The sequence below is a fragment of the Thunnus maccoyii genome, chromosome 24 (genome assembly GCF_910596095.1).
Source record: "Thunnus maccoyii chromosome 24, fThuMac1.1, whole genome shotgun sequence".
In the NCBI taxonomy this organism is placed as follows: Eukaryota; Metazoa; Chordata; class Actinopteri; order Scombriformes; family Scombridae; genus Thunnus; species Thunnus maccoyii.
Window position 1 is genome coordinate 19,757,844 of NC_056556.1, and position 13,816 is coordinate 19,771,659.

The 13,816-nt window shown below is 38.8% G+C and overlaps 1 protein-coding gene across 1 annotated transcript; it reads left to right on the top strand.

The window, feature by feature from the left end:
* Positions 1–475: 475 nt before the first annotated feature.
* mdka (midkine a) lies at positions 476–10,065 on the top strand. Its single transcript, XM_042405123.1, has 4 exons — positions 476–554; positions 3,896–4,063; positions 7,018–7,179; positions 9,949–10,065. The coding sequence occupies exons 1-4, from the start codon at positions 476–478 to the stop codon at positions 9,975–9,977; spliced, it is 438 nt and encodes a 145-aa protein (XP_042261057.1). The 3' UTR covers positions 9,978–10,065.
* Positions 10,066–13,816: the final 3,751 nt, after the last annotated feature.

The following is a 13,816-nucleotide window of genomic DNA, read 5'->3' on the forward strand; positions in this document are numbered from 1 at the left end:
TAAAGAAAGAAAATCAGTATTCTGTAATCATTGCAGTATATCAAATATGACTGCAAGGTTTAGACAAAGTACATAATCCTGTTACAAGGTCACAGTTTTGTCCGCAGCTAATAAGTGGCCATCAATGTTATTCTTTATTTTAGTATCATTACTTTAGGCTCTTTTTAATACATCTGCCCCTGCAATTTAAGCTTGCAACATAACCAACAGCTGTATAAAACGGACAGGAGCATAACAATTTTCACTTAAGATTTAGAATTTCTTCTGTGCTTCTTTTCTTGTGTAAATACAGCCAGTTTTCAGGAGCCCCTTGTTGGGTTGTTTTGAGCTGTGATGGTGCTGGTGAGAGGAGCAGATAATGATTTCTCATGAAATAACCTTGGATTGAGGGTCAACACTTAATGGTTTACCACTTATAATGCATGTGAAGTTGCGTTTTAATGTTGATTTCCCCACTGCTGTGTGTTTTTACAGAATGAGGGCTGCGTTGCTGTTGCTGCTGTTAGTCACTCTCATCGCCATTAAATCTGTAGATGGAGGGAAAAACAAGAAAGGTAAGATTCTGTCTTTCTCTCTCCCTGTCTTGCTTGCTTTCTCTTTCTACAGTTGTTCCTGTGAGCGCAAAATTGCAAATGCCGAGTGTTGAACCCCAAATCTCTTGTAACTTCTTTGCACAGACGTTAATTGTCACCAATTCCTAAGCAGTAGAGCATTCATTATTATTATTATTATTATTATTATTATTATTATTATTATTATTATTATTATATATTGGCACCAAATTTTTTTTTTTAATTTTTAAATGTCATGTTTGCAACTAAAATATGAAGACTAGAGACCCATGTCAACAACAGCTAAAAGTAATGCTAAAATGCAGGAGAGTGATGTAGTGTCACTGAGCAAGGATTTCTAACTACCAGATAAACTCTCAGCTAAAGTCACTTTGTTCACAGAGCCGCTATAAAGCGTCAGGGTTGGTTTACTTCTGTTCTGGAAAATAAACCTGCCAAACACCTGTAAAGCTGACTCATTAACATGTTGCATCGTGTTTGTTTAATTCGTATACAAACGTAAAATTTAATTCAAGTAGCCCCGCCCACCACCCACAAACTTTATAAATAGTCTCACAAAATAGACTCATTGTGATGGCTGGCGATGTCTACTGTTGCTAGTCATCAGTTATTTAGATTAAAATGATTTACTTAAACAATTTTTCCTCAATCAGCAGCTTAGCTTTATTGAGAATATATAAAATGTTAACTAAAGCTAACCAGCAGAAAAAAATCAAAACATAATCATCTCTTACATAGGCTACATCTTTTACAGCTTTTGTGGATTCTGTTACTGATTTGCCGCCAAATCTGAAACCTCTTAATGTAAATGTAAAAAAACCCCATAGCTTAATAATCTGTTACCTGTTGTAACCATGGATGTATTGTAAGAGCTGGATACCGGAATAAAAATGGCACCCATTCAGTCCTATAGGAATTGCTCGGCTGGCGCATACGCCAAAAAAAGTTTCTAGCTTCTGGGTTTGCTTCCGTGTTGTGCAGCACACTGAATATGCGCAGTAGTGTTTCCCCCGCTGGCCCCGCCCGCGAGTTCCTGCTCAGCCCATAGACTTTACATTGTGATGATGTCACGGATTTTTAAATCGCTTTTCTCGGCTCGAGGAAAGTTTTACATACATAAAACTTCCATGGATCAAAAGTTCATAATAGAAAGAGTCATAATTGACATTGTTTGCAGTTCGAGGTGTCCTGTCAACAGTTTTACCGGTGTCTCTTTTACAATGGTGGTCTATGTGGAAAATCCTTTCTGGGCCGCAGGGAATTATTCGCTGCAATATCGCAAGTGGCCATTGTGAAAAATTGGCTGCAAGGCAGAGCGGCGGCACCCTATCCAACTCTTATTATACCTCCATGGTTGTAACTAACTAGCAATAACTTGCTAAACTGCTGGCTAGCTTAGCTGCTGGCTAGCTATAGTTAAAGCTGGAGTGCAGGACTTTTGTCTCCCCCTTCTGGTAGTGAGAGTGAAGGGGGGCACTCACAAACTTACAAAGACGTTACTAGGATGAGGGGAGGACTTTTCTCTTCATTTGATAATGTTAAAAGTAAAGTAAGACCTTGCTGTCAACTCATTTTAAAAAAGACAAGAGAAAAAGAGAGAGAGCAGCTGCGGTCAAGCAGCTAGAGAGTGACTGAGGAGAAGGAACGGTGGTAGCGAGAAAGGCAGTGAATCAGATTGTTTGACAGCAGTTATGTTCTAGAGCACAAACATGCCCATGTATTAGCAATAACTTATCTTTTACTTCCCCGCGTACTTAGGCAGTAGACTGGTCAATACACAGATAGGAGAAAGACACTTGCCTCGGCCAGATGTCGCAACATGTAGACACTTTCTGTGTCCGTTGTTTCAAATTAAAAGCCCTCTATGTACTTTTTCATCCAGGCAGACAGACCGTGTGTCGTGACTGAGTGTGTGACAGAGAAACTGTCACTTCTCATCACTTTCATGCACTTCTGAGTGTGTGACAGAGAAACTGTCACTTCTCATCACTTTCATGCACTTCTGAGTATGTGACAGATAAAATCATTTTTGTGTCATTTAGAGGGAAAATGTGAGCATTTTAGCTTTTGAATCACTTTTCAAAAGTTGCTAAAAGGTTCCAAATTTGAAAAATAGCTAAATTTGTTGCTATGTGCTTTAAAAAAAAGAAAAGAAAAAAAGTTGCCAGGGTAGTCTGAAAAGTTGCTAAATCTAGCAAAAAAAACAAAAAGTTGGCATCAGTGGATAAACTACTGTTCATCAACAAACAGTAACAAATAAAGAAAAGAAGAAGTTGATTCCACTCCTTCTGCTAGGCAAGGCTAACCTCCTCCTGGCTCACGTTTTGTACTCAATGTACAAACCTAATCTTGATATCAGTCTTCTCAATGCATTCCCTCCACTCACTCCAAGAAAGCAAATAAGCATATTTACCAAAACTATTGCTTTAAAACAGTGCGCTGCTCTTGCTTTCATTTCCAAATATACTTGTTGTCTATGAAAATATACAGAAGATTAAATGAATCAAGTATGTTTTTGTCTAGTGCAATTATTTCAAATTTTATGTGACATGGGCACATTGGAGGCTGATGCATCCATTGCCTTCAGGCCAAAGATTCGCGACATGAGGTGAAGCTTGCAACTACTTGCAATGCACCAGTCTGCAACGCTCTGAAACCTGCCAGTTTACACCAGTGCAACGAGATGGTGTATCATTTCCATAGCAATGACTCTCTGTACTTCCATTCTAACTGCTGGCTAGTAGCATCTGTGGTGTCTTAAATTATGAATGAGGATAGTGATAGTGAGTGAAATGCTACAGTTGCAGCTCTTGAATTGATGAAATGGGCGAAAACATAAAAAAATGAGAGGGTTGAGAATTTGGAGCCATCCATTGGTGCTTCAATGGAATACCCAGGGGGCTTGCAAATTTATGCCAGGAACTTGAGACAGGAGAGGGCAGTTTGTTTGTTGGTTTTGTTGGAGTAAATTTTAAGGTTTGTGTCAAACAGACACGGCTGTTCCTCAAACAAATTGATGAGGTGATCCTCTTTTTCCTCCATCCAAAACTCGCCCAGCTGACAATTTGTAACTGACTTGACCAGCTGACTTCGCTACAAGCTGAATGGCTGTTAAAACAGGTGAAGTCACGAAACACCTAATGGCTTAGATTTGCTTTGGTCATACTGGCCGTTCCCAGTGACCAGCAGTGACCGGCAGAAATGGGGCACAGGCCACTAGCAGCACTGTCACTGAATGTGTGGATCACACAGTAAAATAATATTAACGCTATGCATGCCTGTCCATGTCATATCCAGTTAATACATTTTTTTTCTATCCTCAGAGAAAAACAAACCCTCCCAGCCCAGGTCAGAATGCACTGACTGGCGCTATGGAAACTGTGTCCCTAGCAACGGGGAATGTGGGCCAGGGTTTAGAGAGGGGTCATGTGACCAGCAGACCAGGAAGATGAAATGTAAAGTACCATGCAACTGGAGAAAAGACTTTGGAGGTAACACACACACACACACACACACACACACACACACACACACACACACACACACACACACACACTCAATCATTTCATTACATTGACTTACATTGATTTCCTGGACACTTACCCTAACCCTAACCTAAGTCTTTTCAGTTGAAGACCTAAAGTCTTCAACCTAAAGACTTGTATAATCATTAGACTTATATAATCATTATGAATGATTTACGTTATGACGACTTGCTTTTTGGCCCCAAAAGGGAGCAAACACTCACATAATGGTAGTGCTCCAGTGCCCATAAAGTTAGAGATTTGATGGATGGATACAGTGTGGAGGTGAAGGTAAATTGTGCGCATTTCAGTGTAAAATAGTCTACGACTGGAAATAGTACATTGATTGTGAACTTTTGCTTTATTTTCTAAAACCTTCACTGTACAAACCGTTGACACTGACTCCATAGCATGAGGACATAGAGGCAGTAGAAACAACAGCACAAGCAGCCATAACATATGATGCAATCCGGTGCAGCAGCCCTGCATAAATACATTCGTGAAGCTATGATGATACAGTGTTTGTTGACACTGTGTCAGAGGTGATTAGATTCTAACTGATTCACTTCTGAATGATAACAACACAGTTTCTGGTGTGATGCCTGAAGCTCTCCATGTACATTGCTGTTGCCATTTTTAAACCAACACGCTCAGAGGTTTATAATTGGTCTCACATCATTCTGCATCTCTTCTTTTAGTTAGAGGAGACCTGCACTGTTACTGTGCATTCATAAAGCCCTTCTGGAAAACCATGTAAGCCACTTGTCTTACATCACTTCTACAGCACAGGACAACTTATTATCCTACTCAAGATTAGCTTGATCTTGAAGTTCTCTGAGCTCAGTAAGTTATTCCAATCAGATGGAACAATCTGGATCAGTGTAGCCTAAGTCTTAGCAAAGTGGTCAAGTTAAGATTCTGAAACAACATTCATGCAAAATTAATATTCTGTTCAACATATTATCATCATCATGGCTGACAGTTTATAGAGGGTTTTTAGATTTTTGGTATATTTTGGTGCAGCAAGTTTTACATTTTAGTTGCTAGGAAACTTCTCTCACTCAAACAGCTGCCTCAGCGTCTCTCTGCAGGTTTTGTCCAGTATCATGCTGTGTTGCAGCTGACAGTGTAACATCACGTGTAAACTATAAGATTCTTCTCTAATATCTCTGCGACAGTCACATGATCGCCTCAAATCACAGAGCACATTGCTTTAGAAAGATATTTTTTGGCATCTAACTTCATGTCCCAGGCATTCCTTCTTTATTTCTGTCACACTAAGTGCTGCTCTGATGACATGCTGTGTTAACATCTTCTAACTGTTTTGGTCCTCTACTATTGACACTTCCTGAAGCTCCACAGTGAAATTCTTGTTTTTACACTTTGGTAACATTTTTTGCCCACAAATGGAGCAGAACATGGAGTCTGATATGGACATTTTAGGGGCGTTGATTATGCTAATGAGCAGATCTCACAAACAGGCACCTCCTCATGAACAGGTGACATTCATCAGGCTGAAACAAACGATTCACAACAAGTTTGAGCAGTTAAGAGAGTTTGTTGAATCCAACTTGGAACACATACGAGCAAACCTCACAGAGAAAAGTAAGAGAGGAAAATGTTCTTGCATGAGACCCATTACAAAAGACAATGAAAAAAACAGACATACTAACACACAGTATAACTGATAAATTATTAAAATAAAATATGATAAGGGTATGTTGTATTGTGCAGAGTTCTACATTGGAGGACAAAGAGCACAGGTGACTTTGGAGTTTACAGTCTCAGTAGTTTCCAAAGAGGGAGTTGTGTTAATGTGATTGGGAAAACTGTTTCAAAGACAGCAGCCATGACATGAAAATGATCTGAAAATGGACAATTTGCTTTGAATTATGAGGATGAAAAAGTAACCTGATTGAAGAGAACACAGGAAGAATTAAAGTGTATTTGTTGAAATGAGATCTGAGAGGTAACCAAATGCTGTGGTTCTGGTTTGGATTCTAGCAGTAGTGTTCTGGAAAGGATGGAGACTTTTCATAACTTGGGCAGGTCAGAGAAAGGAAAATTACAATAATCAAGTCTGGGAGAAATGAAATGTATGGATCGAAATGTCAGTATCTGATGAAGAGAGAAATTAATGGATCTGGCTATGGCATGGAAGTAGTAAAAAGCAAACAATGTCAGGTCACATATGACACCAAGACCATGTCCACACTAAGCTGGCTGTAATGCATCTTTTTCTCTCTGTTTGGCTCTCCTGTAGCATTCTCAAACTATACTATACTATACACAACCATCAACATTCAGAGACAACTCATGTGGGTGTCTGTTGGTGAAACAATAAGCATCTCATGGCGTTAATAATGTGTAATTATTAAGACTAAGTAACTAAAATAACTAGTAAGTATTAAAAGGTGTATTTTAATTGCAAAAAGGCAAGCAGAGGAGAGGAGTACTGGAGGCCCAAACATGCAACCTTGAGGTACACCAGATGTAACTGTGGAAAAGTTAGATGGGTTATTTTTATAAAGTACACACTGACTTCTCTTTGACAAATAAGAATGAAACCATACCAAAGCTGAGCCCCGAATACTTGTTTTAAAGTTGTGATATGTCTGTTTTTATTGCTTCAACAGTCATTAACAGTCATTAACATGCTCCCACTGGACCATGCTGAAAAAAAATTTAATGCATGAATGTGTAAAAGTTGTATTGCATGTATTCAATTATCTTGTCCACAGGATGGCACTAGTAATAGCACCTAATAATAGAGTATAGTCACACTTCTTTAACACTGTTTCAACAAACATCCAACCAGGGCTAAAGCATGTGATTGGATTACATTTTATAGGAATTTAAAAAGTTAGAGCCATTTCCAGTACATAAAATGACATTTCACACTTTCTCTCTCTCTCTTCTAGCTGACTGCAAGTATCGCTTTGGCAATTGGGGAGAGTGTGATCCAACCTCTAGCTTGCGGACCAGAACAGGGACATTGAAGAGGGTTCTGTTTCATGCAGAGTGTCAACAGACTATTTCTGTCTCCAAACCCTGCCTCGGAAAAACCAAGACAAAAAACAAAGGTGAGACTGACAAGTTCATAGCTGGATGTTTCTCCATCTCAACAGAAAAGAACAAACTGTGATGAACAAATAGCTCATGGCATGCAGGATATAAGAGAAAATACAAGTTTTAACATGTGAGGAGTCATGCATATGTCTAATTTGTAAAACCATACGTGAATCAGCAAAGCTTAACACGAACTGAACTAACATGAACAGATCTGTTACCAGCAATTCTCTTGTTGGGACTCAGTTAGGAGCGAGTAGGTGGAGGAGACAGCAAGTCAACTCACTCACTCATGAGCAGGACACAGAGGTTATCCTTTGTCTTTCTCCTGCAGGAATGGGAAAGAACACTGGGTTGCACAGCGGTCTTTCTTCGGATCTGGGAATTATGTTCAGAATGAACACAAAGAAATCTCAGGCTCAGCCAGCGAGGAGAGTTAGTAGGCCTTGACAAAAATCACAGCACATATGTGTTGCTGCTTCCTTAAGCGGCACAAGCCACACAAAAAGCACTGATTTCTGCTTAGCTCTCAAGTCTATATCCTCAGTGACGTCATTGGACTCCTTGTGGGTTGTTGGTGGGTCTCATCCAATGGGAGATGAGGGTTTGAACAACCCGGATGTCACACTTAGGTGCGTGTTTGCTAAGCCTGCTGGGAGCTGGAGTCTGTTTTGGACTCTCATTGTCTAAGTTGGTGCTCCTTTCACTGGTCTTAGGCAGTGAGAGCCCAGTGAAGGGGTCAGCTGCTGTATGGCCGTGTGTGGCCTAATACTCTCTAAATCAATTCATGATCCAGCCGGTTACAGTTTTTTACAATTGGTTACTTGCGTGGTTCAATACTGAGTCCACATCTGCAAAACTCTTCACACAGTCAACTTTACCAACACACTGCTGGACATAGCAGCTCATTTTACACACAAAAGCAAACCTTTCCAGCAATCACAGACACAACAACTCATGTGTCAATCAGAACATACTGAGATAAAAACACTAACAACAGGCATATGAGGTTCTTTTTATAGCAGTCTATGAAGTGACATCACTTTTTTTTATTACTGTACTGTACTGTATATGTTGTTTTTTAATGGATGATGGTGTACATAATGTGTATGTTATGTAAACAGAGTAAGATGTGTAGGTCTCTATAGCATGTACTACAATGTATTCTACAGGAATACTGTTTTTTGGGTGAATATAGATGTATTTCAGTGTGGTTATGATTTGGCAGATGGCTGTCTATATGAATACATGTTAGTTTTTGAACATAAACCGAAGAGTTTGGAAGTGAGGATGTAAACATGTCAAATGTGCTGCAGATCCACAGTTTTGTTGCTTGTTGTGAGTTGAGTGAGAAAAGTATTCAGTATTCATTTGAAGGCTGTAGTCGCTGAATGTTTTTTGTGTGAAAACAATGAAAATGTGTCACAGTTGGGTTCATAATTGTTGCTGCTGTGTTGACTGTGGGATGAGTTTTGAAGATGTGAACTGAGTATTGAACCATGCTGGTAACCAGTTGTAAAAAACTGTAATATAACTGACTTGACCTGTAATCAGATATAGGCTCTGAGCTGCTGCTTGAACAGTGAAAGTACAAGCTTATACTTTTTTTTTAATGATAAAAATAAATAAACATATAGATGGAAACACCCTCCATATTTTCAGAGGATTATGTTTACTTGTGTTTCTGCCTGCTTGGAACAGCTTGATGGTAGAGGATCACACTCACCTGTTGAAAATCCGGCTTACTTTACGCACAACTGGCTCAGTGTCATTAATTAATCTTCTACACAGGACACCAGTATTTAAAGTCCATGTAAAGCAATAATAAATACATATTCTGAGTTTGTCACAACAAAAATGTAACTTAAATGATTAGTTAAATGTACAATATGTAATTTCAGCCGCTAGGGGTCTCTCAATCAAAACAATAACAAAAGACGGAGTATGATGACGGTGTGAAGTAGCAAGGGATCATGGGAGCTGTTGTCTTCATTGTTAAACAACCAACTTCACCGGGATAGGATTACTCCAGTGTTAATCGTTCAGGATGTTTTTACAGGTCTCCTCCTCTCCAAAGCATACGGACCGGGTGATTACAGGTAAAAACACTGAATAAAGCAGTTTCACCTAAAAAAAAAAAAAAATCAGTGTTTCTCCGACGATGTTCAGCAAGCACTGGACGTTTGGCACGAGCTGTTAGCTGAGCTGCTGCTAACACTTGTTTGGTTTATTTCTCTTATAACTTAAGATCCAGACATTCGGCGGGTGTCTACTGGGAGCCGAATATCCACAGAGGTCTCCTCCTCTCCAAAAACAAGTGTACACGCAGATTAAAATCGTTAAAAATACTAATTAAAGCTGTTTCACCTAAAAAATCAATGTTTCTCCGACGATGTTCGGCGAGCACCGGACTTCCTGGGGGACGATTTGATGTAAATGACCTCAAAAATGTTACTCTTCCACCAACCTGAGGACAAACTTTTAAAGAATAACGAAAGTGTTTGCTACATCCAACACTTTGGTGTAGTAGGTTGTAACAAACAATCATGCTTATAGGCCTGTAAACGGAGATTAGTCTTGTTAATTTTTTGCTTAGAGATTCTTCTGTTTTTCATTTTTTGCCTGTGCTTCTCCTGAGGACCATTTGAACTGCTATTTTATTTTAGGTTCAGCCATTATATTATTATATATATCATTATACTTGTTGTTTTCTCTTTCAAATACCGATCAATGTTTTGTGGATGAATGGTGTAAGTAATATTTTGTTTTGTGTGTTTTTGCAGGAAGGAAGAGAAAAGGCAAAGGGAAGTAGAATACAGGCTGAAGAGAGCAGTCTCCGGTGACATAGAAGAGTGTTAAAAGTCAAAGAAGAAATAGAATTAAAACGATTGCCTGAACCAGCTGAACTCTGAATTGCACAGTGGCCACAAAATTTACAGAACACAGCTTGATTTCCACACACACATTTTTGAGTCTTTCTCCAGGCTTCGTCAAACATGACAAAAGCTTGGAATCTGTCTAAATTTTTAAACAGAAAGGAGAAATATGCACCGCCACAAACTCTAGAATAGGTCTGATAATGTGAGTGTGACCTGTGGCATTGTAACCAAGCAACACAAATCAAATTGCTTTTGGAATATTCGTTTCATAAATTTTCTTTTAGACCATGGTATACATTTCTTGCACTGTAGATATTGTGAAAAATGTTTTCTGTGAGGGATTCTCTATGTCTGACCCATCACAACCAGAGAATGCGTCTGGGTATCCACTCCGCCATGGCTGCAGGAACTGCTCACAGTTCATCTCTGCTATGAGTCTGAATCATTTTGTTAATCTTGGATGTGTGTGAGAGGCATTCACACACAAACTGTATCCTCCATTGTTTCTGCTAATTCTGGCTTAGTGACCGCAGCCAATAATTCATTATATTCAACAACTCTAACCACAATAGTTGCTTGTAGATCAAAGTGCATTTGGAATTTAAAGTTTATAAATCTGCCTTAGGACTTCATAAGTCCCCTGTTACACATTTCTTTCACTTTGAATATTCTGAAAAAATATTTCCTGTATGCCTCTCCCTAACTTTCACTCATCACTAGCAAACTTGGCTGAAGGGCTTTAGGATACACTTTGTATTTTTTATGCAGTTTCCCCTTTTTCTTCCAATTTAGATGCATCAATTCTCTTTTCTTTATAAGCCATGCTAGTGGCATGGCTCTAGGGATGTTAGTGTCAGTCTGTTGGTCGGTGTGACAGTCTGTCCATCACTTTAATCCAGACTGAAATATCTCGACAACTACTGAACAGATTATAATGTAATTTAGTAGAGATATTCATGTTCCCCAGAGGATGAATCCTACTGACCTCAATGAACCCCTTACTTTGTCCGCTAGCACAACCATGGGGTTGACATTAGTGGTTCAGACTGAAATATCTCACCAATGCGGATTTCCATGAAATTTATAGCAGATTTTCAAGGTCACTAAAGGATACATGTCAACAGCATTGATGATCCTCTTTTTAGTTTGTTATTGAAATATCTTGACAACTATCGGATGGATTGCTGTGAAATTTTACTCACACCTTCATGTTCTCCCGAAGATGCAATGTAATAACTCTGATTTCCTTACTATTCATATCACACCATCCTCTGCTCAAAATTAGATTTTGTCTGATACTTTCAATACTTCAAATACCTGCAAAACACACGACATTCCCATCAGCCTCACTTACTGTACTGTGATTTATGTTTAGTGCCAATGAACAAATGTTTGCATGCTAACATGCTAAACCAACAAGGTGAACATGCTAAAATATTACACCTGCTAAACATCAACATGCTAGCATTACCATTGTGAGCATGTTAGCATGCGGATATGAGTCTTGAGCTCAAGTACAGCCCATCTAGCATGGCTGTAGGGACTCTTAGGGCTAGATGTACTAAGGGTTTGACACATGTGCTGTATTTATCAAGCTGACTCAGCAGCCTGGATTCGCAGTCTGCAAGTCATTTAGTAATTGTCTGCAAGGTGCGCTCTTCTCATAGCATATGCATTCAAGAGATCGCCAAGCAAATAAAAGGAGGAGACATGGTAACAGAGGTTTATGTATTCCTCTGGAATTACTAACTTCATGCAGTTTGCGACTGTCAGTTTTTTTACTCTCACTGTGTGTCTGGGGGCACAGTCCAGGACTGACTGCATAATGAGCTGTTGTCGTAGTAAATCAGACGCTGATTACACACAGACTGCAGCTGCAAACTCAGACAACCGCAACGCACATGTGCGCAACAGCATTTTCTTAGTACATCTGGACCTTAGTGTTGTTTGAATAAGTTTTATCCATAATAGACTACAAGAGGTTTTTCTGTCAGGACCTAGTAATGCCACTGTGGAAGATGCATTCCAAACTCGTTTTAAACATTGAAGCCCAATGCTTAGTCCAATTCTAAGGTCATGGACTCCCAATACAGTACACAGAGGCTTGAGGTACAATTTTAGACAGTGATAATGAAAACCTTTTTTAAAGGATGTTTTACCCTGTCTGTATCACCCCTGTTGTCACTGACAGTATGTTTCTTCCAAAATTCTATAATTCCTACATTGTTTGATTAGAATAAGCTAACCCTCTGGTTTGGATCTTCCCAATATTAATGTGTAGACGGATCATTACCAAGGTCTCATTAAGTGAAAGATAAGTCAGAAGAAGTGTGCCATGACCTTCTTGGCCTTAGTTAGCATGAATCTCCAAACTGCAAGGAATAGCAGAGTGATACTTTAAAATGTTCAGAGTATGAGATGTCATGGCATGTGTCACACTGTAGAGTGTTCATAGCAAACATGGCACATTAGTGAACTTAACACATGTACAATGGTGGTATTGACCATGGTGTCATGTGTTACATAGCTAATGATAATAAAGATCAAACCATATTCAAACTTGAGGTTGTGTTATTTTTCCATATTTGGGCCTTTTGGTCTTGTAAAGCAGTGATTTATAAGGGGGACGGTACTTCTGCAGTTAACAGGCGTTATTGTGGAGAGGCTCGGTTCATTTGAGATTATGATTTGACAAAAATAGTTAGTGAGAAAGAAAATAAACACACAAAAAACATTACAAATTTGTGTGAAGCTGAAGTTTAGTATATTCATTGTTACAATAACCTGAATACTGGCCACAAGACTCGCCTCAGTTTCCCCTCAAACTTGTGTTAGCTGTAACACCTAAATGCCACATGCGTGATTAAGAGAGCATAAATTCTACTTGGGAAACAAAAGGAAATAGTTAACAGTAGACCTCATGGAACTTTTTTTCAACCATAGTGGCCTATCACTTGTCTTTCTTTTTTTCATTGTCAAAATACACACTTCAGAGTATAATACCATCAAGTTCAATATCAGTTTAAATGAACACATATATAATATGATGGCTGGATGTTGATGAAGTATTTTGATTTTATTATATTGTCTTTCACTATGTGTTTATATAGCAGCATACAGTTATGGATGTCCACATGATGAGTTATAATTGTTGACAAATACGGTAACACTTATATCTGCTTACAACTACATTATAGTTTGTTATGAATCATTTATTAAGTTTGCTTAGAGATGCTAAATATGGGGACTTGAAGTAAAATGTTACCAGAACAGAAGTCTATCCTACTATAGTTGTCACATGCCATATATTGAAAGAGTTTTTCATTGCTATAATCGTTACTGCTGTCCATGCTGGCAGTGAAGTGATCACTTCTTATAAAAACTAATACTGGAAGAAATGGGAGCCAAAATGCACATTCATTCTAGAGTTCAGCTGAAGTTAGTATAAAGTTTCAGCAGTCTGACGGGTGGTGATGTTTAAAAGCTGTTGTCTAAGTACCAATATTCCTCCATTTTAGTTCCACATCCAGTATTTTCTTGCTGATACTTCCATATAAGTTTGCTGAACAGTGAACACAATGCTAGAAAGAAACTTGCATAGACTTCAAGGACAAAGATACTCTCTTACAGCCAGTATGAACAGGAGAAAAACTGTACCTAAAAAAATTGTACCTATAGCATGTGATTATTGTATTAAAGCTGCAGTGTGTAGAATTTAGTGGCATCTAGCAGAACAGACTTGGCAGAAATGGAATATAATATACAGTACATT